The following is a 27895-nucleotide window of genomic DNA, read 5'->3' as shown; positions in this document are numbered from 1 at the left end:
CATACACAGGAAGTATAAAAAGAGAGCGCCTAAGAGGGAGAAAAATGAAATAAGAAGTCAGAAAAACTAATCACTAAAGGAGCTAACCAAGCGGCCGTCCAAGAGTAAAGAGTAAAAAAGAAAAGATGAGTCAATTCTTCTACAGTCCTAGTGGAATTCTCAAAACATCTAGCATTTCTTTCGTTCCATATACACCACATAAGACAAAGAGGGATCATCTTCCACACTACCGCACTTCGAGAACGTCCTCCCGATCACCAGCAATCGAACAAGTCCCTTACCCTGCAAGGCATGACCCAAAACAACCCAAACCGACTAAAAATAGTATGCCAAAGAGCACTTGCGATCTCATAGTGGAGAAGAAGATGATCGACAGACTCTTCGGTTTTCTTGCACATACAACACCACTCCACTACCACAAGGTTCCTCTTACGCAAATTATAGTGAGTCAAAATATGCACCCAAAAATATTTAAGCAACTAATCATATTCAAGAAAAGAGAAGCTTAAATAATTAAAATTATTTTCCTCTTAATTTGGCAAGTTAACATTTACCTGACAAAGGACAAAGGCATTGAATATCAAAGTATTCTTCACTTTTTCGGCATGTACTTTGCTATCACCCTCCAAATGCAGTAAAGTCCTACCTCGGAAATTAAGTACAAGCAGGACGCTCACTTGATATAGAGCCTGCAATTTCACAATCAACATTAATGCTGACATTAACGAGACAGACAACTGAAACACACTGCTAATGACATGAAGATTCCTCAATAGTAACATAGCTAATGACATGAAGATTCCTCAACAGTAACATAAGTACTGGCCACAAAAGAAACAGATACCTGTATCAGCAAGTTCCTCCACATGATATTTGTTATAAGAGGTTCTCTGGGAAACATGCAATAAATCAATCACTATATTTCACAAAACCATCAAGGAAGCAATAAACAGTAACCAAGTTGATCATTTTCATAAAAGATCTCAAAATACAAGTGTCGGCCAATAAAAATTTAAAAGCTTCAAATAACCTTATCAGAAAAAAGAAAATTTAAAAAAAGGAACGCAATTCCTGGTTGGTCCTGAAAAAGTAATTGATCCATACAGGCACTAAAATTTTTTGATTTACCATTCAAAAGGTAATTAGTGAACTCCCTCTGAACATGAGACAAGAATATAACTTTCAAAACCTTTCTCAATCCCAAGGAAAACATATTTTTTCCAAAATGGCCAGATTGACATAGCATGACACTAAATTGAATATTAAATAATAGGTAAATTTTAGTTTCAAGAAAACCAGTAAAAATTAAAGCTCCCATGATTCAAAAATTGTTACCTTCGACCAACTGGGTTCCTGTGCATCAGGTGATCAGTTGGCGGTTCAGTAGCCAATGCTAGAGCTCCAAGTGTATCCATGATAAGATTAACCCAGAGAAGCTATACAAAGAGCAAGGAACATCGAGCCATCAGTATAGTGTACACAGACCCATGGACACAGAGAGAGAGAGAGAGAGAGAGAGCACCTGCACTGCATTTAGCGGGACTTGACCGGAGGAAACAGCTGACACAACATTTATAATCAGAGCTGCTACATTCACTGTAAGTTGGAACTGGATGAATTTTTGAATATTTGCATATACAGATCGGCCCCATCTCACAACCTACATTCAGTAGGCAAAACTTAAGCAATCTTAACCATTTGCTTTTTCAAATTAAAAAATTGAAATTACGCCTGGATAGTCTAAAAGACAATCTCATGAATTAGGGAGTCCCAATTCTACTCAATTGTGTCGTTTAACAGGGATGGGAATCTTAAAAGTATACAAAAAGAACCTTCAAGCAGGAGAAGTCAATGATCATGAACATAAACTAAAGTGACATTAAAAGGCTGCAATGATCAAGGAGCAATCTTTTTTGAAATGGTATCCATTTGCAAATTTTTAAATAAATCAAAACACCATATGTTCACCCCAGTCCATGCAGCAATGGTCCATAATACCTAATTCTCTCTTGCTCGTTTATCTTTCCCTACAATCAACTCTAAACATAACAAAAAGTCATTACTGCTTACAACAAAAAGGAAGTGCTAGACATTTGCTCTTGAAAGTGGACAATGCATACAAGTACGAGAAATATATAAAATTTAAATGGACATAGGGCATCAAAATTTTCTACACACCATTCATCCGAAAAGAAAAACTGAAAAAGAAAAAGCACTAATAAGACAAGACTGACCTTCACAACAGAAGCGAAATTGTCATCCAAAATAATGATATCGGAGCTCTCTTTAGCAACCTCCGTCCCTGAAATACCCATTGCAAGACCAATGTCTGCCTAAACTCCAAAATAAAATAAAAAAATACAAATCAAGATCAAGAAATACAAAACTATGTTTTAAAAATTGAAAAAAAAAAAAAAAATTATCATTTAAAGTCTAATAAATTTCAAACGTCAAAGGCAAGACAACAAGGCTCTAGAAAGTAGCTGCTACAAGTTTCACAGCCAAACCACTGATGGAAACAGTCACCTGGATTCGCATTTACTTTGGTCTATCCCAAAGCCAAAATGGAAACTTCCTGAGAACCCCTTTTATTGCTAATCGGAAAACACACATTTAAAAAGGGCATTTTGAGGATCAGGAACCAATTTATTAGATTGTATTAAATAGTCCATGCCACTACATCCAGATATGTATAATCAAACAGATTCATTTACAGACTTCACCGATCCTATGTTAACTCTATAGACAACACTACTAGTAGTAGGAACAACAACAATTATAGAAAAAGACATTGCCAAACATAAAACTCCATAAAACAACAAGAGGAACATAAAACAGAATATGTTGTCAAACCTCATGCAGAGCAGGAGCATCATTAGTGCCATCCCCAGTTACAGCAACAACATGTCCACTCTTTCTCAAAGCTTGCACAAGCAAAAGCTTGTCATTGGGAGAAGACCGCCCCATCACCTATAGATTGTAAAATGGTTAATCTTTATACCAAATTCACCACAATAATTTAATTAGAGAACATATACACATAAGAAAAAAAAAAAATTGAAACCAACAATGACATGAATGTAGTAAATCATACAGATATCTGATCCGCAACTTTTTCTCTTTCCTTATCGGGCAAGGCACGAAATGTCTTTCCTTCAATGAGATTTGGCTCAGCAGCATCTGCATTAGAATCCAGTATTCCACATTCAAATGCGATTGCTTTCGCAGTTTGAAGATTGTCACCAGTGACCATGCGCACCTGTGGGTCAGAGAAAAATGTATACTCCTTTCAATAAGTTGAATCATATTTACAAAAATATAATTACACACACGGCGTACCACCATGATCAACATAGTCCTATTCAAGAAAATGAAACCCAAAACAGCACCAAACAAGCAACATATGGCTTTTCATGAACCTCTTTAAAAGTACATAACAAAATTAAGTATTCATTTAATTGATAAATCTAGCAGTAGTTTCACATATTTTCTGCTATAGGATTACGTAACATTACTGATATGAGATACAAATAAAACACTAGATGACACAACAGTGAAATACCTCAGATATGATGCTATACATATGCAATATGTTTTGATTAGTAATCAAATTTCATTAAAAACCAAGGGAAAGGAGTGCTATCATGGGGGATTAAGGCATTATAAAACGACCAAACCTTAGGCTACCCTCTTTTGGAGGGGATCCAATAAAGCTCGTCTATGCGGCAATGCCATCCTGTCTCAATCTAATCAAAGAATGGAGTAAAGAATTCGAACTCCTAATCATTCACCGCTCTAACCAAATTAACATTCTATTGAGGGGAGCCATTAGAGAACTGAAGATGATCTGCCACGGATGTATTCCTAAGTAGGGGTGTCAAAAATTACCGGAAAACTGGAACCGGAACCAGGAAACCGGGGACCCAGTTCCGGTTCCGGTTTGAAAAATCCAAAAACCGGGTACCCTGGTTCCAGTAACCGGTTTTTACTGGGTTATCGGGAACCGGGTTTCCATTTTATTTATATATATATATATATATATATATATATATATATATATATATTTTTTACACTTAGGTTTAGGTTTAGCACTTCTCCAGCTCTCCCCTTCATCTTCATTTCTCACGAGTCACGCCACAAGCCTCCTCTTCTCCATTTTCTCTTCTCTTCTTCATTTCACTTCTCCCCTTCACTCAGTGAACACCCATTCGGCCATTCCATTTCCTGTTTCCCCCTCTTCATTTCACAACAGTACAACACCCATTCGGTGAATCTTCATTTCAAACATTTCTCACACCCATTCGGCCTCTCTCTTTCCGTTTCTCGCTTCGCCTCCCTTTCTCGCTTCGTCTCCATCTCTCGCTCCGTCAGCCGAGCAATGAGCACTAGCAGCCAGGTCTGGACTTTTTATTTCTGGGTTTCTTTGATATTTTCTCTGTTGATCCATGGAAATTTTTTTGTTTTGCTTGGTTTTAGTGGATAAAATTTAATCTACAACACTTTTTAGTGTTCATTACTTCATTTACATGCATGTTCATTAAATTTGTGATGGGCTTGTTTAATTTGGGGCGCTGCAATTTTGGATTTGGTGGGAGTGGGACGATGAGCAGCGAAGAACATGGTGTAATTTTGGCCGATTATTTTGCTAAGTTGAAATTTTCAGACAATCAGTTTGGAGAGAAGGAAAAATGGAAAACAAAGAAATATATTGTTTGAATATTTATATACATATATATTTATTGTTGGTAGTTTATATTTATTGTTGTAATATTTATATATATTGTTACTTTAGTGTATAATATTAACATCTAAACAATATTTGATGGAATTCTGATGTTGGGTTTATTGGGTTGATTGTAGTAGTTGTTCATTTTCTGATGTTGGGGTCTTAAGCATCTGGAAATTTGGCCAATTGGGTCACTTATTTGATGCCTTTCTTTGCATAAAGTTTGGTTCTTACAATTTCTTAGGCTCACAATGAAATATACTGTTTGAATATATATAAAGTATTTATTGTTGGTAGTTTATATTTATTGTTGTAATATTTGTATATATTGTTCACTTTAGTGTATAACATCTAAACACTTTTAATAGATGGAGGAGACAAATAGTCCTAGTATGCAATTGGAATGTGACAATTCTGGAACCAATCCAACTTCATCTACAGATACCTTGCAATCACAAACGAACCTATCCAGAAAACCATCGGTGAATCAGTCTGTTGTATGGGATCATTTCAAAAAAATAGAACTAGTTGATAAGAACAACACAAAGGCAATGTGCAATGATTGCAATAGGGTGTTAGGGTGTCACTGGAAAAATGGTACTTCAGACATGATGAGCCACCTTACCACTAGATGTCCGACCTCTCCACTTAGAAAATCGAATATACCCAAAGGTCAAACTTTGTTGCAAATGCCACAATAGAAGGCAATCAAGGAGTAGGATTTGTTAACTATGATCCGATTTATTTAAGAAATTTGGTTGTGCGGTATTTCATCAAAGAGAAGTTGTCTTTTAGGCATGTGGAGAGTGATAAGTTTAGAGAATTGATGAATGGAATTGAACCAAGGTTCATGGTACCAAGTCGCAATACTCTACAGAAAGATTGCATGAAACTATATGAAGAAGAAAAACTTAAGTTGAAAAATGTTTTGAGCGGTAAAAGGGTTTGCATAACTACTGATACATGGACATCTCTTCAAAATTTGAACTATATGGTTGTTACCGCTACCTTCATAGATTATGATTGGATAATGCATAAGAAAATAATCAAATTTGGCATAATTTCTAGTCATATAGGTGATGATCTTGGAAGATTGGTGGAGAGTACAATGATGGACAGGGGGATTGATAGTTTGTTCACTATTACTGTTGATAATGCTACAAACAATGATGCGATGATCAAGTTTTTGAAAAGGAGGTTGAAGGCCAAGCCTTATTCTGTTTTGGGATGTGAATTTCTTCACATGCGGTGTGCCGTTCATATTTTAAATCTTGTTGTAACTGAAGGGTTGAAAGGATTGGGTGCTTGTGTTTCTAATATAAGGAATGCAGTGAAATTTGTGAGGTACTCACCAGCGAGAATGGCAAAGTTTAAATCATGTATAGAGCTAGAAAAGATTACATGTACGAAGATGGTATGTCTAGATGTTCAAGCAAGATGGAATTCTACGTACTTAATGTTGAGCTCAGCTGAGAAATATGAAAAAGCTTTTGCCCTACTTCAGGAGGATGAGAGTAATCATTTTGTTGCTCCTAGCTCTATTGAGTGGGAAAATGCTAGGCTATTTGTGAGGTTTTTGAAATCGTTTTATGATGCCGCATTGAATTTCTCTAGTTCAAAAAATGTCAACTCCAACTCATATTTCATTCAACTTTGTATTATTCAAAATACTTTGAATGATGGTATTTTTAGTGATAATCCTATCCTTCGTTCAGTGAGTTTTGATATGAAAACAAAGTATGATAAGTATTGGGAGACTGTGGAGAGGATTAACTTATTGTTGTATTTGACTTTTGTTCTTGACCCATGTTCCAAGATAAAGGGGTTAGTATTTTGGTTGAGAAGATGCAATGAAGTTGATTGGGCGAAATTTATCGAGGAAAGTGTGGACTCCCTCTTGAACCGTTTGTGGGATCAATACAATTTGTTTCATGGGGAGGATGGGTTATCTAACTCTGATGTAGGTATAAAAAGTTCAACTCCTACTTTTTCAAATGTTGATGATGAAGATTTGGAGGATCAAGATGTGAAATTTTTGAAGGTGTTCTCCCAACACCAAGAAGAGAACGACTTGGAGTGTAAGTCGGAGGTGAATCGATATTTGTCTGATCGGTGTGAAGCAACAACCCATGATTTTAATATCTTACTTTGGTGGAAAGTTAATGCACCCAAATATCCTATTCTCGCAGAAGTAGCCTGTGATGTATTAGCCATTCTTATTTTCACTGTTGCATCTGAGTCTGCCTTCAGCAATGGAGGACGTATATTAGATTCATTTAGGAGTTCATTATCTCCATTTTACTTGAGGCCTTGATTTGCACACAAGACTGGTTAAAGAGATACCCAAATAACGTTGAGGAGCTGCAGAAGTTTATGGGAATGGAAAGCTATGATGAGCATGGTAACTAAATGATTATAAATTCATTACTTTTCATTATTTACTATGTTTTCATAGTTTGACATTTTATATATTATGATATTAAAATGCCATGATTTTAATATTAACCTCTTAACTTTGTTTGTTGTTTTATTCACAAGATATAGCTAGATGATTTCTAAAGCTCGTGTGACATGCTGGATGATTTGACGATTTTTGAAGCTTGCGTAATATTGTCTTTGTAATATGTTTATGAACTATTTTTATTGTAAGGGGTATTTCTTTTGGTTGGTAGATTATTTAAATACTTGTTTTATTATTATTTTTTTTTTGGGTTTTGAATTGTTGTAGTAAAGGGGTATTTCTTGTGCATGTTGGTTTGTTTACATACTTGTTTTTACTTTTTATTGTTTTAATGTTTTCTTTATGTACCTAATTTAAAATGATTTTTAGGGTATTTTAAAAAATTGAATTTTTATTTCTAAGGCCCATATAGGCAAAACATTGATTTTTTAGGATTTTTGGGCTTTTTTAGGTTTATTTTTTAATTATTTGGAATAATCACAACAAAGCCCCTTTAATTTGGCCAAAAAAACTAATAAATTTTTTAAAAATAAGCCAACTTATGAAAAAAAATGGGCTTATTTTAGGCCCAATACCTAAAATAAGCCCAAAAAACAAGTTTATTAAAAAACCGGTTACGGGACCGGGTACAAACCAAAACCGGCCAGTAACCAGGACCCAATTACCGGTTCCGGTTTCCCAAAACCAAGAACCGGGGTAGCCCGGTTCCGATTCCTGGTTTTGGCCAAAAACCGAAAAACAGGATCGGGCTGACACCTCTATCCCTAAGGCAGGCAATGGTAAACAACTCCAGATACACTCCCTCCTTAAAGGGCAACTCCCACATCATACTTCATGCCAAAACCTAACCTTGGAGCCATGCCCCACCTCAGATCTAGTAAAACTAACTAGAAAACTTCTCCCAATCCCTCCTAATAAACTTCCATCTCCCCACACCATACGTCATGCAGTATGTATTTTGTGAATGTAAGAATATTTTATTTATATACGTATTTATTCTAAATTGCCTTGTTCTAGTAAATCCCACATTAAGAAGAGAAACAAGGTGCATAATTCCCATGCGAGGGTGGTAATTCTACACTACAGAGAGGAGAGTGATGATCAAGCCCTAAATACAGATATTGGTACTAAGGGTTTGCAAACTTCGATCCAATTAGAGACCTCAATCCAAGTGGCGGCTTTGGTCTAAGTGAGACCTGGAATAAACGTGGGGCTTTAGATCAAATTGTGGCTTTTGCATGATGTAGTCCTCCAATATATGTAGTTTAATAGATCTTCAGGCCACTTATCAACCACAATTTATATTATTAACTTCTTTAATTTTCTCTTATTTACTTGTTTGCTATTTAAAATTTTAATTTTTCAAAACAAATGGCTATTAGAGCCATAGGTTTTCCATCTAAATTTGGGGCAATTTTAATTTTGTGTTGGGAGTTATTTGGTCAAGTTGTTAGCTGTTTGAATAGTTTTTAGGCTATTTGGTGAATAGTTGGTTGCTTTGATGGGATTTTTAATGGAAAAAACTACTCTGCCTGCAAAAACTCCTCTGAGGATATTTCAATCGTCAGCATTTGAAGATGCATACTTTGCTTTTATAACAAAGACATCAAAGCTTTTGAAGGTGGGCAAAGCTATCCAATGGAGATGTTGAAGGACAAAACGGGGGATTTATTGATTAAAGTCACAATACTATTTTACCGTGTCTAAGGATAAGGTTTTACATGAAGTTGGTGAAAGTAAGGCAAAAGACAAAGATAGAACAATAAATTTGTTTTTGCCCTACCTCTTGTGCTTATGGCTAATATTGTACCAATTTTTTTTTTTCATTTGGCACCATGTATCCAAAGCTTCGCTCCGAATAATCCCGGGGGTGCACAGGCCCTCGGTGAGGAGTTTCCCGCAAGTGCACCTTGGTTAATTCAAGGGGTGAAGCCCCCAATCTGATGGCCCCAAGAAGTAGTTTGCACTCGGTGGGTTTCGAACCTAAGACAACTCAAAGTCCCAAGCTGTCCAACCACTGAGCCAACCCCTTGGGGTTCGCCAGTTCCACATTACCCTACTCAACAATGGATTTAATATTTTCCAACTATAACCATCTTAAGAATTTTTTTTAATTAATTAGGAAAATTTTAGTTTCCAAATTCCCAACTGCAAGTTACTGACATTCTTGATAATTCACAGATAAGGTCAGCCTTTCATTTAAGACTGAGATTTTCTCGGATTTGTTTTTGGAGGAAGGTAGGATAATGTGATGGAAGGAGAATGGTTGGGGTTGGAGTAGTTACTCTTTGCCAACAAATGGTGGTTCTCGGTGGGTAATAAGAGAATGTGTGTGTGAGAGAGAGAGAGAGAGTGGGACCGGATGATGTATGTGTGAGAGAGAAAGAGAAGGGGGGGGGGGGGGGGAGGAGGGAGTTGTATGGTGGCTCATCAGTTGAGGAGCTCGAGCATGTCCTCTTTATGTGCAACCCACGTGTGGTTCTAGTCTGCCACCACCTTGTCCACCATCAAAAGCAAACCCAGAGCTTCACGCCGAAGTCACGACTCACTGTCTTGCATGGCCAAGCCACATGCTGATGGGGAAAAGCTTGACAATACATGATCGAACCATATGAGTTGAGCTGGATTCCTTCAAATTTCTTCTTTAAATTTTGTCTCAAATTCTAGCTGAATTTGTATTGTGGTTAGGCCAAATAGCCTTTATTGTGATTGTTTGTGTTTGTTTGAGCAAAATTGGCATTGATTTGTGTGGTTTGCAGAGAAGGGTGGCCTGGCGGTTGGCCTATTTGAACTATCAGGCTAGGCAATGCTGGTTGTTTTAGATTGGATGGTAGCATCCATTGACGGGTTGCATGGCAGCTTGGCGGGGTGGTAAAACAAAGGTTTTGGAGCGTGTTTGGTTGGGTGTGAAGGCTTGATTCACTATTGGCAACAACATAGGGGTTTAGTGACCGACTGTTGATGGCTGAATGGCCTAAAACACCAATCAGTTTGTTAGGTGGTAGCATCACCTTGAATGGCCTAAAATACCAGTAACTAGGGCCCACGGCTTGATGCAGGGACATATCGCATTACAAAACCTATGAGTTCAATCGTTGCAGCTCAGCACATTTCCGAATACCACCAAGTTAGGTTAATGGGATTGGCTGGCTAGGGTGAGTTGAGTGTTTAGAATGTTGCGGGTTGGATTGTCATTTCATGCTAACTGGTTTGTATGGGCATAAGTAGATGCTTGTTATGGGATGGATAGACAAGGCATGGAGGTGGCATAGGTATGCACCAAGCCCTCCACACATGCAAGCTGACCAAGAGCCAGGCCTAAGCAGGTTGCTCGGTCATTGGCATCTGCTAGCAACCAAGAATTTAAGCAGGCTTGATTGACTAAGATATTGGCCGCACAAAAAACTTTAAGCTGATTTTGATGACCCCTCTCAATTTTCCCTTCTTTTTTTTTTTTTTTTTTAAAAAAAAAAAAAAAGAAAAAAAAGAAAAAAACCTCACACCGCCAGTAGTATCTGATTGTTTTAATCAAACAGTTCCATCCCACTTCCATTAAATTCAGTGACGCGACTCATGTAACATGCTCACATGTTACTTAATTTTCTGCTAAAGATACACCCATGTTGGATTGTTTGTTGAAAAGCTTAGCTGCCCAATCAAGACCACCACCCAAATCCACTATTGCAAAAGGCTCAGGCCGATCCTTCATAATGGGGCTTACACATCAAGACCACCATCAACCAAACACTAAAACCCCCTTGCCAATTATCAATGTTGCTTTTTCTATGTCGGCCTATGTGGGCATGGGTCTGTGTTTATTTTTTGAGTGTTTATGTATGTCTATCTCTAATACAAATGTGCCTGTGTTTGTGAACAAGCGCAAAGGACAAAAATGGGAGATTTCTTCCTCTGGTAAGACATGACTGCTCTCTCTCTCCCCTCCAAAAGATGAGCCAACAATTTGAGTTCAGGAAGAGAAATAAATTAAATTGATAAACCAAAGAAAAGAAAAACAATATGCCCCTAGCCCTAATTTCTCAGGCTTCAGCTTTTTTTGTTTGGCTTTTTGCTAAAAACTATATTTTTATCTCACAATGATAACATGACAGTCTCAACTAACCCTTGGATTAATCAATGTTAAAAAAAAAAAAATCTCCAAGGATTGGTAGACTGCTACATCAATCTTGTATGATAAAAATATGGTACATAGCATTTCACAATTTGGTAACCAAACATTATAATTAATTATCATTTGCAACCTTATTTATAGGAAAGCATAACCACTACACCCATAGGATTGAATCTATGAACTCACCAATCACCTTTTTTAAAAAGAATAAATAAATGTGTAAATTCTGATTTTGGCCATATCACAAATACATCCTAGCAAATATTATAGTATATAGGAAAGCAAATATCACTTAACCCAATCAACAGAATTTCCATATGTTTATGGCGAATGACATGGATGGTTTAACCTGGAAGCACTATCACAGGGACATTAACACACCCATTCCTTGAATAACATTAGGAACCCAAACCAGTCAATTCAAAAATAAACAGAAGTACAAATGACATTTTGCCCATTGAACATGCATATAAAATAAACCGTCACCTCACTAGAACTCATTAGATTAGCAATCAAAACAGTACCCACAATATAGAAGCATCTGTTAATTTCTTTTTAAAAAAAAGCGTCCAGTCCAAATGTCATTCTTACCCATTGAAGATGCATATAAAACAATCTTTACCCCACTAGAACTCATATGATTAGCAATCATAGCGGAAACCATATGATCAAAGACAGAAACAGTTCTTCAACATTACAAGCAACTAAAAAAAAAAATTAACACACAATTACCTTAACACCAGCATTTTGGCAAAGTCGCACAGCATCTTTGACACCAGGTCGACAAGGATCCTGCATTGCGATATCTACATAAGCTATAGCAGTAACATGGGTATTCTCTTTCAAAAGATGATGCTAAAATAGCATGCTTCGAGTAAAATCTTCTAGAGAAATACCTTTATACCAACAATAGCCAGCAATACAAGGTCATCCGCAGGTAATGTCCACTCAACTAGTTCCTCTTCATTAGATGGAACCTTTTCTGATTCATATGATCTATATGCAATGGCAACACAGCGCAAACTAGTAGCTGCCATGTCTTCAATAGCTTTCTTAAAAAATATCATCTGCAAACCAAATAAAACTTCACCAATTATAACCATAACAAGCAAAAGGTTTCATATACTATTTAGCAGTGTATACATCTAGAAAAGCAAAATTCTTATTATATCGCAAGGTAAATTTTAACTTGATAACATTTTTCTCAAGGTAAATTTGGGTATTTTAACACATACCCATATGATATCCAAGCTGGAAAAAGAAAGTGACAACGGAAACAACCCATTTAACCTTTTTTTTTTTTTTAATAATATTTGAAATATAATTAAAAAGCGAAAAGCCTTACTCAGGTACACATGGAGTATACATGAGAAACATCTAGATAGAAGGGGGGGAAAAAAAAGAAAAAGAACAAGAAATTCCTGAAAACTAAGCACCTAGGGAGAGCTACAAACGCAGCTGTCCAAGTATAAGAGTTAAACAGAAAAAAGACTCAAGCTTCGCTAACATCATCTTGTGGTGCTCAAAACTTCTGTCATTTATTTCCCTCCAAAGGCACCACAAGAAGCAAGAAGGCACCATCTTCCACACAGCAGCGCTCTGAGTTCTACCACTAGTCTACCAACAAGCAAACAAGTCGGCTACTCCACTAGGCATCACCCTAGACAGCCCAAAACAACTAAAAAAGGCATTCTATAAGGCACAAGAGACCTCACAATGGAGGAGAAGATGGTCCACGGAATCCCTATTCTTTTTGCACATAAAGCACCATCAACCACAATGACATGTCGTTTCCTTAGATTGTCCATAACAAGCATCTTCCCTAGGGCCACCAACCAAGCAATAAAGGCTGCTCTCAAAAGAAACTTAGTATGCCAAATACTCATCCAAAAGAAAGGAGGGCCATCGTTACAAGCAATGACACCGAAGAAGGAGCTAACAATGAACAATTTCTGAAGGGAGACCACCAAAGCTTGTCTTTACCATCCCATCTCATTCTAAATGAGTACAACAAATTGAAGAACGAGGCAAAGACCTCCACCTCCCAATCATGAATCAATCTAACAAAACATATGTTCCACTAATTGAAGTCACCAAAAGACTACAAGTGAGCCGCTACTGAAACATCATTTACACAAGCAATACCATATAAATCTAGAAAGACTTCTTTTAGGGCATTGTACCCACACCACAAATTATGCCAGAATCTAACCTTGTACCCACACCACAACTCGAACCTAGCGTGACAAAAAAGATCCCCAACCTTGGGCGCCATTTTCCCTAAAGAGCAAAATTGAACTTCACCAAATTATGAACACCCAACCTTCCTTCAGAGATCGGAGAGCATACCTTGCAGTAGCTTACCAAGTGAAATTTGAAATCTTCGCCTAGCCTGTGCCATACAAAATCATGAAGAAAGTTCTCTATGCGTTTTGCAACACCCACAAGGAGAGGGAATATGGACAAGTAAGAGGTAGGCAAGTTGGAAAGTATACTATTGTATAAGGGTAACCACTCTCTTTTATGCGTTTCCCAATTGTACCCTCCAACTCACTAACAACTCCTCACCCGCCGAGGCATAACTCATGCAACACCAAACAACTAGAAAGCGCAAATTTTGTTCTTATGGAGATTTGATCATGTGTCCTTAAGGTCAATAGCCCCGGATTTATTTGAAATGAGGGTAACGAAGGTCGCATTAAGAGTTTTTTCAAACTTATCACGGGCATAAAAATCATGGAACACCCCCATAATGTCTACCTTGAGTACATCCCAGCAAGCTTGAAAGAAAGCCATAGAAAAACTATCAAGGCCTAGGTGCCTTGTCACTGTTCATACCATTCACCACCTCAAGGAACCTCACACACCTCAAATGAGCACTCTAGCCTAGAGGCTTCCACCGCACCTATGGAGTTGAATACAAGGGCATCCAGCTTATTAGGCCGCTTGTTGAATTGTTATGAAAACAGACTATCGTAGTATTGCACAATGTGATCCTTGATAGGAGGACGATCAGCAAAGACCGAGCCATTAATAGTCACAGCTTCAACGGAGTTGTTTCTCCTATTTGAGCTAGCCACCCAATGGAAGTACTTCATGCATTTATCACCCTCTTTAAGCCAAAGAGCCCTAAACTTTTGCCTCCAACTAATCTCCTCCATTAAGGTGATTGTTTCCAACACACTGGTAACCAAGGATTTCCTCCACTACTCTTTCGCAACTAAAACTCTCACTTCCTCCATAAGGGTTTTTTAATGGGACTCCAAGTCGCCTAACACCTGCTCTTTTCAGGTTTTTAAATTAGCTTTCCAAGCCTTAAGTTTATTAGCCAAAATGAAGCTAGGAGAACATTGAAACTGGTAAGAAGACCACCACTTCCTTACTATATCCACAAAGCCTTCAACCTTAAGCCACGTGTTTTCAAACTTAAACGGCCTTTTGCCTCCTTGGGAACCACCACAATCAAGGAGATTGGGAAAGTGGTCAAAGCACAATCTATGCATCCTTTTTTGATATAAATTGGGAAACTTAGCTTCCCCACTCCTGAGAAACAAGAAACCTATCAATTCTTGACCAAGAGGAAGGGTCCCGATTATTGGACCACGTAAATGTCCCTCTAACAAGGGAAGTACTTGAGGCCATGCTCAAAATAAAATTAGAAAATTCCATCATGGCAAGACTAAAATGCACAAACACCCAATCTTTCACTAGCAAAGCAGGTGGCGTTGAAGTCTCCTCCAATGTAAGGCATATTCCTCCAACTAAGCAAACTAGCCAACTCCTACCATAAAAACCTTCTATCAAAATCAAAATTAAGCCCAAACCCGTTGATCCCACTCTAAACGATTTGATAAACACCATCGCCTATGGAATCCGCACCATCGCCTTCACTGTGGATTTCAATTAAGCAACACATAGCTTTCCAAAAAACGCAACATGGGCAAATCCAAGACTCCATTTCCACCAAACGGAGAACAAAACCGAAAGTTCGAAAGCTTTAGCCTCAACGTAAAACCAACTCACAAAACCCATCTTCACCAATCAATGTAGAGATCTAAAGGTGATCTCTATTGTTCAATAAAAGATCATATGCAGTTCTCCAAATACTTTTTTTTTTATAAGTAATGTAGTATATATCAAAAAAGCGCAATGCGCCTCTAACTACACAATAAAGTATACAAAGGAACCCAACCAAGCAACCAAGAAAAACCCTAGTGCACCTCAGGGAGAATCCTAGTGCACCTTAGGGTGAAAGGAAAATGCATTTTTCGACCCCAAAAATCCCCGCCGACGCTGGCCCTTCACCGGAGAGATGGAGCAATCCAAATTTTTGAGCTCCCTCATCCCCTTAACCTTAGGAGCAGAAGCTTCAACCACGAGCTCCCTCTTATCAATGACGGAAAAAAGGTCCCGAAGTTTTTTGTCTTCACCTCCCCAAGACAACCCCACAACGGGAGCGAGGTTCATCGCATCAAGCACCCTATCGGAATAGCCCTCCTTCCCTTCCACCGAAGTATCAACCACAACCTTGGCAAGCAGGACCTTGTTCTTATGTAGCTGCTTTGCGACTTTTTCCATCACCCTCCGGGTATACCACAGTTGGGACGTGGAACCAAAGGAATAAATGAGAGTACCACTCTCTATCATGCGAGGAAAAGGACGGCTAAGACTCCTACCCATCTCAACCGCCCCATTAGAAAGGGAAGTAGTCGAGAGAGAAGTGCAGACATGAGACAAGAGCAAAGAGGCAGCAGTAGGGGAATGAAGACCAGCTCAGCCACCCCAAGGTAGGTGAGACAGTAGAGCCTACATGAACCTCCACCGGCAAAGTGGGAGACTTCCGGAATAGGGTCCTTTCCCTTAGAAGACAAGGATGACTACTTCAACACCACCAGAGAGGGAGAGATAGCTCTCGGACCAAAGAACCCACGACGAATCAAACCTTTCGCCGGAGAAGAAGGACGAACAACCCGAGTTTCCTCCCCCCCAGAAAAAGGAACCTCCCTATCCCTGCAAAGAGGGCTCGCCGGAAAGTCCACCTCCCAAGGAACAGAGAAGGACTCTTTGAGAACAGAAAGACGCACTGAATTAGAAAGCTCCGAAGACACAGGCGCACCCAAGTGGGCTTCAGGCACCGAAGAAAAAGAATCGTCCCAGTCCCTGCGCAAAGGGCTCGCCGGTAAATCCTCCGCAGAATTGACAGAAAAACCAGGATCCAAAAATAGAGCAGCTCACTGAGAAGACCCATCACTGGCAGACCCAACATTCTCGCCTAGAACTCGCACCGGAGAGAGAGAGAACTCTGCCGGGGAAGACCCATCGCCGAAATCCAAACCCGTAACATGCAAACTCAAAGAAGACCTAGCCAACAGCTCCAAAACAGCTTCAGAGACCAGAGGAAGCCCCGAAGAAGGCACCAAAAGCGACGCAACAGCAAAAACAGGCTCCGAAGGCAAAGAATTCGAGAAAAATTCAGATCCGAACCCGGATCCGAGTTTTGATCCGGATCCGATTTTTGACCCGACCCAGTTTCAAAGACCGACCCAGAAACTCAACCCAAAACAGAATTGGTTAGGCCCAAAATACGAACCCTTTTCCTCCTATGTTTGGGCTTCGAGGCAACCCCAGCACGGACCCAGTCCAACTTATGTTGAATTTGCCCTAGAAGCCTCAACAACCCACTAATACCGATCTTAGCCTTCTTCTTCTTCCTCGAACTCACAAACCCAGCCGCCAGCGCCAGAGGAGTAGGCAAGCACTCCAACGCAGAGCAATCCACGGCAGAACGCAACCCAAGACCGTCAAACTCCGATTCAAAGCAAGACGACCCCGGAAACAAATCGAGAGACCTCGAGTAACACACCTTGTAGTCTACTACTCTCGCCTCGACGCCCAAAGTAGATTGAAGGACATCCACGAAAGACCTCCCGAATTCAACCCCCCGAAGGAGCATCCATGAGAAGCCCCACTGAAGATGGAACCCCATGGTCCGCCGTACTGGACAACTTGAACTGGGCCGCCAACAGTTGCCGAAGCTCTCCTGCAAAACGCCGCCAGCCCCTTCCAAAGCGTCCCTCCGGAAGCCAAATGACTCCCTTGCAACCACCCTCAACCAACACTGACACCTCCAAGAACCTTCCGGCCTTATTACCTCCCCCATGGCCTTATCACCCTCATGGTAAGATTTGGCGATTTCTTCCTTCACCTGAGCTTAAATCGCCGCTTCCACCGTATCCACCAACCACAATGAACACTAAATGCTCGCAAAAATATACCCCACGAATCCTTTTCTCCTTTCCTCCAGACGAAGGTTAGGACACCCAACCTTTGTCGAAAGGCAGAAGGTTTTAGCTTCAAAAGAGAAGCTGCGTTCCATAACAAGCACGCCGAACCCTAGCGCGCAGCACCAGCCGCACCACCGCTAGCAAATCTTGCAGGACCTTCTAACTATAGTTCTCCAAAGACTACGAGGTCATGAGTAGAAGCAAGACTTAATCTTAACAACCCATTTAACTACCATAATAAGAGCTGTAAATATTGAAAAGCAATTACACTCTCATACCTTATCTTCATTCATTGCTACAAACTGACCAGCTGCATCAATATATTGAGTGCATGCTTCTAAAATTATTTCAGCAGCCCCTTTCCAATGAATATGAACTTGACCATCAGGCTGTAAATATAGCAATAAAATAATAACAAGTCATTAGTAATGATGATTCATCATATGCAAAAGAAATAGTATCTACAAAATTATTTTTGAACTCGCACATAACAATTCCCTGACTCACGAAAATTTCTTATAGACAGAGAACACAATTTACAGGTTGAGTTGTGGACATTCCATCACAAAGCACGACACAGAGTTGTATGTGGAAGAAGACTTCTATAATTTTCCAAGATACATTTCTTAATCCAATGTAAAGCTATGAAATCATCTCTCTTGAAACTACTTGCATATCCCAATTGCTTACTACAATCCTCTCAATTTCGATAATGAAGCATATATCAAGAATATTGTTTTTTTTTTTTTTTTTAGGTATATCAAGAATATTGTGTTAGTAAGTTGTGTATGCAATACCTATTCTATTGACACTAGTTTCATATCCGACAATAGCAATTTTGTTTTGGAGGTGGATGGATCTATTTCGAAGTTGCATATATACAACATTAGGAACAAACCATGAAATCAGGGTACCCTAGACAATTTTCATCCAGCAATTGTAGAGTTCTGCTCTTCACGGAAACATAGTATTAGTATGAAGCAATCACTATTTTTTTGAGAAAAAAGAGAAAAAGGTAACGTGACAAGCAATGCCAAGGGAATTACCCATCTACTCTGGATGTAATATCAATCGATGAATAATAACAATGTTGAACAACTACCTAACATATGGAGTCCAAGTCCCGTTCAGTAAAGTGGACTATCGTTTGATTCACAATAAACTTATTAATAAAGAGACTGTTACTCCCTATGCAATATCAGAAAATCAATTGGCATAAGTCAAGGATGAGTTGCATTTATTTGCTTTGAGTACATGCAAATACCAACAAGATAACTGAATGCAAAGGACTATGCATTAGCATTACCAGTCGCACTGCAGCGCCACCTCGTTTTTTCTCTGAGTTGAAGGGGAAGACATACAGAACTGAAGATTCGGATCTGATGGCCTCAAAATTCATTCCCAGCTATGAAGAAACACACCCATCACTTTCATTAGTCTTACAAAATAAATTCACCAGAGAAGTGGCAAATGGTATATAGTTAAAGAATTAACCTTAACTCCCCAAGAAAGAATGGCCTTTTCTGTTGGTGACCCAGAAACCTCCACATTTACACCACCCTGCAGGGGACCAGTTACAGTATTATCATACTGCGGATAGGTCTGCAACTTCAGATTTTGCAGAATCATTTACTAAGAAAAAGAATACCTCAGACGCATACACACCACCATTTGTGTTTTGTGCAATGCCTTCAATAAGTAGAGAATATAGCACAGGAGACAACTCCGACTTGTTCTCAGGATGATCAGTTTTTTTCTCACCAACATAAGCCTCAACCACAGCCATCTATCAACACAAAATTATGTCACAATTAATAAAAATAAATACATTGAAAGAAAAAAAAAAAAGTAAAACAATAAGATCCCCCTTTTTGAGTTGTCTTTCTAATAGTCCAAACCATGCTATCCTTGAACACATGGTTTACAGCGGAGTAATCTTCGCTGACACGTTGCTGGTATTACAGTACACACAAACACATTAGTTGAACGTTAAGGCCTTAAAGACTATCTTTTTGGCCTGAACTAGATCTGTCCAAGGGACCTTAAGGAGACTTAAAACCCTATGAAGACTAGATGTAAGTGGTGTTGAGACCTACACTCTAAAAAGCATGAGAATAAGCTCATTTTGCATGATCCATCTGTAGTAAATTGAACATGCATAGTGTGATCACTCAAGAAAAGAATCGAACTTGAAATACGAAATAAGTGTTAGGACGATCAAACAATAGAAAAGAATAAACAATGTACAAAAGCGTTAGCAGACAATAATTGTTCGTAAATGTTTGCTTAAGTTTCTACGTGTGTTGAATTCTTGAAGTGAAGGAATGTGCTAAGTAGTTATAATCATACCTTTACTTTTTTTTTAAATGTCAATGCAATGATTTTCTTAAAATTGTTTTCAAGGTATATGATATAATGTTAACCTTATTCAGTAGCCTTTATGCATCCTAAACTATATGTTTGAGAAAGAGTTACAACCAGATTAAGGGATGGGCTTGCAAAATGATCTATAGAACAAGGGATGGGCCTGCAAAATGATCTATGTTGAATAGAGATATAACATCCGAATTGCTTCCTCTGTTAGGATGGATTCGCCAATTGAAATTCTATTTAGTCTTCAAGTCAAGGGCGGATATAGAGCTTCCGCCAAGGACAAAAGTACTTTTATAGAAGCCAAGGATGCAGGCATAGCCAGTTCATAAATCCATACCAGCAGTCAAATGCACTCCGAAAATCAACAATTACTTATCAACCAATAAAACCCTACCACCAAAAGGCACTTCCACTCAGCAAAAGATTAAGTCAATCAATAGCTTCATAATTCACCTGATTCAAAGTTAATGTTCCAGTCTTATCACTGCATATGGTTGTGGCAGAGCCCATAGTTTCACATGCAGAAAGCCTTCGCACCTACAACATGACTTGTGTTACAAAGATATACTTGCACGGCATGTGTGTGCGTGTCATTTAAGATCTAAAGTAAGCAAAGGGTTGGAAAATTTCATCATTACATACCAAGGCCTTATCTGCCATCATTTTTCTCATAGAGTAGGCAAGGCTGTATCACAGTAAAAAAGAAAACATTAAGGAAAACAAATAATACAACACAAATAGAGAGATAAACCAACTAAATTTCATATACTTTTAGATATGCATATTATTAATGTCTAAGTTAATAAGAAACAAAAAAGTAAATAGCCAAGGCTATGTTATATACAAAGAAGACAACTATAAGAAACAATTGAGAAATGAGAGGAACATAAAAACATACGCACATATAAAAATTACAATTCCTCTTTACCAAAAAAATTGGATACCTTCATTTTTAGGCTGTCCCAAAGGATATCGAAGTTTTAAAAAAATAAAGCATTTATTGTGACATACAAGAAAATTAAGTACCATATTGAGCGATGAGATTTTGATAGTGTTGCATGAGAACTAATTCCCGCATTGACTATTTACTAGGTGAAACTGAACAATATAAGTGATACTAAGGAGCCCCAACATTGGTGTCATATGTCTAGGACGAATACATCAAATGGACCATGGAAAAAAGAAAAGGAAAATAAATAACACAGGTCAACATAGTGAGGTGAAAGATTAAAAGAAAGTCTAATAATTAGAGAAAAGATGTTGACCAAAAACTTTGGACACAACCACTCTTTGAGATCATGTGACACATGAATGAAGAAAGTCTTTTTTTTCGTGAGTAAATGAAAAAAGTTATGAAACCTAAGGAAATAGTAAATAAAGCTAGGCAAACTTACGTCAAAGTAACGGCTAGAGGAAGCCCTTCAGGCACTGCAACTACCACGATTGTGACCTAAAATAGTTGAACGTGGGTCATAAACCAATATATTCAACAGACCAACAAATTTCTGTGTAAGTTTTATGACTACATCTACACATACACAAGCATAAAAAAAAATTAAAAAATTAAAAAATTAAAAATACATACCGCAACAGTAACAATCTTAATGGCATCATCTACCGCATCACTAACTTTAGTTATGCCTTTTTGAAACTGCACACGTCCATCTGCGTCTTTGGAATGGCCAGTAAAATATCTACATACATCCAACTTATAAGGTCATCCACAACACTTCCTTACTAGAGAGAGAGAGAGAGAGAGAGAGAGAGAGAGAGATCAAGCCCAATATTTGAGTTACCTTCCCAAAAGAACAACCAAGACGACGAGAGCTACTGAAAGTCCAACTATTCCAATGAAAGTTGCAACCCCATTTAGGCGTACCTAGAACAATTCATTTTACAAGTAAATACAGCATGCAAAGCAAGTAATTCCATGAAAGAGTGAAGATAAAATGGCTGACCTGCAACGGCGTCTCTTCGCCAGTGTCTTCTGAAATACTAGCCATCAGCAATCCCCACTCAGTATTGATCCCAACACTAGTTACCTAGGAAAAAAAAAAAAAGAATACTAAACAAAAGGGAAGATACAGCCCGTGTAAGGAAGCAAAGCAAGTTGGTGGAAAATGAGAGAAAGAAAATGAGGTAAAGCTTTGAAAACACAAGTACAACACTTGATATTTGACTTCAAAATAAAATTGTTACTATTTCCAGCAAAAAAAAAGGGGCACTCCTACGAAATAAAAACAATGATAGGTAAGATATGGAGAAATTTAAAGAGATGGATCCACAATTGAGCATGATATTTGTATGCTGTCAAAAAAGAGAAATGCATATGTAAAAAAAAAAAAAAAAAAAAAAAAAAACAGAGAGAGAGAGAGAAGGAAGAAGATGAAGGAATTTCTCTGATTTTCTTTTTCATTTCTCTCCCTCCTAGGCGCTCTCTGTTTATACTCCCCGTGTATGTGAGTTGCGCCCCTTTGTGCTTTTTATTTATATCATCATTACTTATCAAAAAAAAAAAAAAGAAGAAGAATTATTAAATTTAAAGGTAGTTCAATGTTTTTGATGGTACTCATAGAAATTCAAATATATAACATAGTCTACTTAAAAAACCTCACCGTGACTTCATATATTGTTTATGAAGATTAACACCACACACACAGTTAAGAAAATTGTAAGAGAATAATATGCTATGTACTTGTACCTAGAGAGCTGTCCTAGTATGAGCTGTGTCTGTGAGCTGTTTTATCCAGAACATTGTATAAAGTTCCTATGTATGTGGAATGAATGCGGAGAATAAGATTCAAGCCATATCTCTTACATTTGCCTATTCTCATCATAGCTAACATGGTCTCAGAGCAAGGATATAGGGTTTAATTCTTGGTTAGTCTCCATTGTTTATACTATTTTGTCTTTGTTAAATGAAAGGAATGAACACAGAGAACAATATTCACCCCATTTCTCTTACATTTGCGTATTCTCATCATAACTAACAAAAATAAAGTAAGCGAAGAAAAGAAAAGAGCAGAGAATATCTTATTTTACCATCATGGTGCCACTGCCATCAGCGATTTTGCAGCCAGACATTAGAAATGGATCTTTGGAACCCTTGTGAACCTGAAAGGGAAAAAATAAAATCAAAACAGAAAACCTAATGTTTTATAAATTAAAAGCACAAGATAGGTAGAAATGCTCACAATCTTACTCTCTCCGGTCATACTCGATTCATCAACGGCAAGAGAGTGAGCAGATATTAATACACCATCAGTAGGAACCTACGGAAAGATATAGAATGTCAAGTCAATAAAAAATTTGAAGCACAACTGTAATACACATCAATAAGAAAAAAAGACAACATTTACCTGATCACCAATGTTGAGAGGCACAACATCACCAACTACAACGTCATATATAGATATCTCAATTCTTCTGCCACCTCTAATAACCTATTAATGTGTATCTTCACAATATAAATCCAAACAAGAAAAGATCCGGGGATGGTGGGGTAATGAAAACATAATCATAGAGCACATAAATCCACAAAAACGAACCTCCATATGGATATTCTGCTTCTCCTCATTTAAATTCTGGAACTGAAGAGATTGTCTATAATCACTTACAGCTGTGTAGGAATGAATTAAAAAGAAAATGGGCCAAAGAAAAAAACTAATAAGTGGAAATAATATTTCATATAGAGGCAACCAATATGACATAATTCTTAAACCCCTCCAGCTTGCAACGACCAAAGAAAAGACATAACAAAGGGGTTGACAATTTCAAAGATTCATAAAGAATTCCAAACATCAGAGTAAAACAGATTAAGATTTAAAAACTAAATTACCACAGATACCAGGTGTCCACATCAAATTTCTCATCTCAGACTTTATCTTTGAGCAGAGTCTTACCTCCAAGATAAGAATTTCACTTGGTCTAATAATCAGGACACTCCTCCTTGGTCTAGAATCGGAAAGTCTCTCTTCTCTCAATTGGGATGATCACTTCCAAACGTGGTTCAAAGTAGATTACCTAAAGTTCTTTCAGATCACTTTCCCATTCTTCTTGATTGTGACAATTTTTAGAGGGGCAAAAGTTATTTTAAATTTGGAAAACATATGCCTTCGTTGAGAAGGTGAGGCACTAATGGACTTCCCATTGTTTTCATGGTTGTCCTAACTTTGCTAGTGGAGTTCCCATTATTTTCATGGTTGTCCTAACTTTGTTTTGGCTTAGAAATTAAATGCTCTGAAAGCTGACCTAAAAATGTGGAATGATAAGGAGTTTGGTAAAGTGGAGAAGAACAAAAGGGCTCGTCTTGAGGATATAAAAGCACTGGGTGGAATCGAAGAACAGATCGCTTTCTAGTGAGGAGAAATGGAGGAAGGATGCGGCTAATTGAGTTGGAGAAGACTATTCTTTTGGAGGAGGTGAGCTGGAAGCAAAAATAGAGGGTGTTGTAGTTAAGAGAGGGATAAAAATACCATATTTTTCGATCAGATGGCTAACTCTAATAGAAAATGCAACAAGGTAGAGAACTTGGTTAGCAATGGTGACATATCTTGTAATCCAGTCGAATTAAGAATCACGAAGGACATGGGTCCCAAGAGGGGGTGATTGTGACGTCTCCCATTGCCTGGGTGTGAAAACGATGATGAGTTAATATCGAATATGCTCTCTCTAAATGGTATAAGGCCTGTTGGGGCAAACCCAATAATAAAACCGTGCGGACTTGGCCTAAAGCGGACTATATCATATATTTAGGGCGGGGTGTTACACTTCAGCCACCCTCTATGTGCTCCATGCAAGGCTAAATTTATTGGGACACAATTACTGAGAAAAGGAGAGAAGATTATTGGGGTGGAAACGGCTCTACTTATCTAAAGGTGGCTGGTTAATGTTGATCAAGAGCACGCTTTCCAACCTCCCAACATATTTCCTTTCCCTTTTCCCTAACTCAGTAAGTGTTGCAAATTGGATAGAAAAACTACAAATGAATTTCTTGTGGGGTGATTTGGATACGAGTCTAAGTTTCATCTTGTTAATTGGAAGAAGGTTTATACTCCTTTTCATCTTGGAGGTTTGGAAATTAAGAGTTTGCTCAATTTTAATTAGCCTCTTTTGGGAAAGTGGTTATGGAGATATGCTGTGGAGAGAGGTTTGTTGGAAATAAGTAATGGATAAAAAATTATGGTAGTCAGTCAGGCGGTTGGTGCTCTAATGTTGTTCCTATACCATATGGAGTAAGTCTATGAAAACATATTAGGAGAGGTTGGGATGCCTTCTCTAGTTTTGTTAGAATCAAGGTCGGTGATGGTGCTCAGACCAGATTTTGGTCTGACATTTGGTGGGGGGTTCGTTCTCTGAAGGAAACCTTTCCAGAGTTATTTCTCATTGAAAGGGATAGGGATGCTCTAGTGGCTGACCACATGGTCGCTCACAATAAAGTAGAGCAGTGGGACATTAATTTCATCAGATTGGTGCATGATTGGAGGTGGATTATGTATCTTCTCTTTCCAATGCTTGTATTATGTTATGTTGGGTCAGGACGATGAAGATAAGTTCTCTTTGGATTCCTTCCAAAAGAAAATCTTTTGAGGTCAAAACTTTTTACAAAGTTCTCCGGCTCCTCTTTCCCTTGGAAGAGCATCAAGAGGTCTAAGACTCCTTTGAGGGTGGCTCTCTTCACTTGGCATCTCTAGGAAAAATTCTCACTATAATATCTATAAGTTTTTTTGATAAGAACTATAATATCTATAAGTGTTACATCATAGTAATGGATTGGTGTTGTATTTGTAAAAAGAGTGTGGAAACACCTGATCACCTCCTTCACTGTGAAATTGCCGGAGTTACAGAATTTGGCTTTTTAAATATTTGGAGTAGAGTGGGTTATGCCCAGATGAAATGTGGAGCTCTTGGCATGCTAGAAATGAAGGTTTTGTCGAAAAGATTTTAACATTGTTTGGAATGTAATTCCTTCTTGTTTAATGTGGTGCATTTGGAGAGAGAAAAATCCCCGAAGTTTCAAAGATTATGATTCTTAAATCACTCTTTGTGTGGAACTATGTTAACGCCATTCTCAATATCTTTAGCTTTGTAGATTTTTGTGCTCTATTTTTTCATCTTTGATCTTGCTATGTTTTTTATTTTGTACGCCATGTGTACTTGAGTTGCGGCCTTTGCGCTTTTATTGAACTTGATTTACTTATATAAATTAAAAAAAAATAAAATAAAATATTTACGAATTTTTTTATTGGTCAACATATGTCTTAAGAAGAAGAATTTTAAGACATGGTGTAGGAGTAGTTCTCTTAGCAGCTGTAATATAAACCTCAGCCCAAGAACAAAAATGGAGTATCAATCGAACACATTAAAATTATCCACTGAAAATGGAACAAGGATTCGAGGAAATAAATATTGTTAATGAAAGAGAAATGCTACATACTACACCCCATCCCACCCCCAACTCATTGGGCTGATATGGCAGTGCCTTATCAGCCCAATGAGATCGGGGTGGGATATGTAGAATTACTCTTAATAAAACATTCAATTCAATACCTGTAACAACAATGACAAGAATAACAGCAAAAGCAATGCTCCCTCCATCATACCATCCTTCCTTAATACCCTATAAAAGTAAAATGAAGAATAAGACATAACATCTTGAGATAAATAAAGGAAAAAGTTTCAGGTATTTGATAAGAGAAAACCAGTGAAAGAACACAATGCTAAAAGAAAAAGGAAAAGCCAAACCTGAAAGAAAACCAAAACCAGAGAGTGGATCTCACAAACAAACAATGATCAAAAGCACAACAGACATAGTTGTCTAGAAGCTCTTAAAATGAATCTTGAACTATTTATACTTTCAACTAAACAATCTATTCAAAATAGCAAAGTGGCATACACCATGTGTAAAGGAGGAAATATAGAACGTCAGGCAAGTATGGCCACTTTCTCTTGCACTTTTCTAGTCCAAACCTCTCAAGGGCCACAAGATTCTTTGATACAGAAGAATGAAACAAAAACTCAACCCAAGAAGAACAAGAGGAACTCGTTAAGACTATTCCACATCTCAAACCTACACCTTCCTCAGCACCTGATAACTAAAACTTCTGCTCTTGGTAAGCCTCCACCCACTTTATCATTGCTGGTTCACATAACAAGACTACAACCTAAATCTTATAAATCATCAAGCACAAAATGCAAACTTACCTCAACATAAAGGAGTACCTGAATGCCATGTTATATCTCATTAGGTTGGACTAGTGCCTCTAAATTTACATAATTATGATCTAATACTTGGAAAAGCTCCAAATTTATACATACCAAGACATGTCTTTTGAAACACAAGGGTACCATATCTACATAGTCATGATGAAAGACAACATTCACTTCTATTTTAATATGTCTTAGCCCAAATTGTAGTTGCGTACCAAGACATGTCTTTTGTTTACTAAGTCAACCATGCATAGCAAACTCTTTGCTTTTATCAAAAGCACTTGATTTCTTAAATAAAAAAAATAAAAAAATAAAAAGAAAAAAGGAATGTGGCTCACATAATTCTTAGATACAACTACAGAAAAAAGACTGTTGTCTTGCAGGGAAAGAAGAGCACCATAAGTTACAGAAATTAATGCCCAAGACCCTTCGTAAGACGCATCACATTCTACTGCAATACAAAAACAAGATAGCAGTCTATTATGCCCTCCCTGCCAAAGCTTACCTCAGTCTTTATACCCAATGCCAAAGAGGCCACCGCAGCTACCATCAATATGATTAATGTGAGGTCTTGCCAAGCTTCCCAAAGAAACATCTAAGAGAGACAGCAAAACAATGAGTAAATAAATAAACAAATAAATGTAATAGCGCATATTCTCTTCTTTAAGAAAGCAAAAGGTATTAGTAATAATAAAACAAAGTGAGTGTTAAAA

The 27895-nt window shown here is 37.9% G+C and overlaps 1 protein-coding gene across 6 annotated transcripts in view; it reads right to left on the bottom strand.

The window, feature by feature from the left end:
- Positions 1-27895, bottom strand: part of LOC132189054 (calcium-transporting ATPase 10, plasma membrane-type) — a 45326-nt gene that overhangs the window by 2916 nt on the left and 14515 nt on the right. For all 6 annotated transcript variants that reach the window (XM_088510345.1, XM_088510344.1, XM_088510346.1 and 3 more), the window contains 25 exons: positions 27688-27777; positions 26523-26592; positions 23522-23592; positions 23333-23416; positions 23168-23245; positions 23016-23087; positions 21932-22015; positions 21770-21852; positions 21559-21667; positions 21368-21423; positions 20616-20658; positions 20427-20510; positions 19249-19386; positions 19095-19160; positions 18907-19005; positions 17879-17989; positions 12213-12383; positions 12049-12108; positions 3095-3259; positions 2854-2970; positions 2235-2333; positions 1523-1660; positions 1336-1436; positions 845-890; positions 555-689 (listed from right to left, as the gene is read on the bottom strand). In XM_088510345.1, coding sequence (XP_088366471.1) covers positions 555-689; positions 845-890; positions 1336-1436; positions 1523-1660; positions 2235-2333; positions 2854-2970; positions 3095-3259; positions 12049-12108; positions 12213-12383; positions 17879-17989; positions 18907-19005; positions 19095-19160; positions 19249-19386; positions 20427-20510; positions 20616-20658; positions 21368-21423; positions 21559-21667; positions 21770-21852; positions 21932-22015; positions 23016-23087; positions 23168-23245; positions 23333-23416; positions 23522-23592; positions 26523-26592; positions 27688-27777 — 2370 coding nt within the window. The remainder of the gene's footprint in view (positions 1-554; positions 690-844; positions 891-1335; positions 1437-1522; positions 1661-2234; positions 2334-2853; positions 2971-3094; positions 3260-12048; positions 12109-12212; positions 12384-17878; positions 17990-18906; positions 19006-19094; positions 19161-19248; positions 19387-20426; positions 20511-20615; positions 20659-21367; positions 21424-21558; positions 21668-21769; positions 21853-21931; positions 22016-23015; positions 23088-23167; positions 23246-23332; positions 23417-23521; positions 23593-26522; positions 26593-27687; positions 27778-27895) is intronic.

Source organism: Corylus avellana, chromosome 9 (assembly GCF_965113065.1).
Source record: "Corylus avellana chromosome 9, dhCorAvel1.hap1.2, whole genome shotgun sequence".
NCBI lineage: Eukaryota > Viridiplantae > Streptophyta > Magnoliopsida > Fagales > Betulaceae > Corylus > Corylus avellana.
The sequence above is the reverse complement of the archived record's forward strand: the minus strand, read 5'-3'. Positions and strand labels throughout refer to the sequence as shown.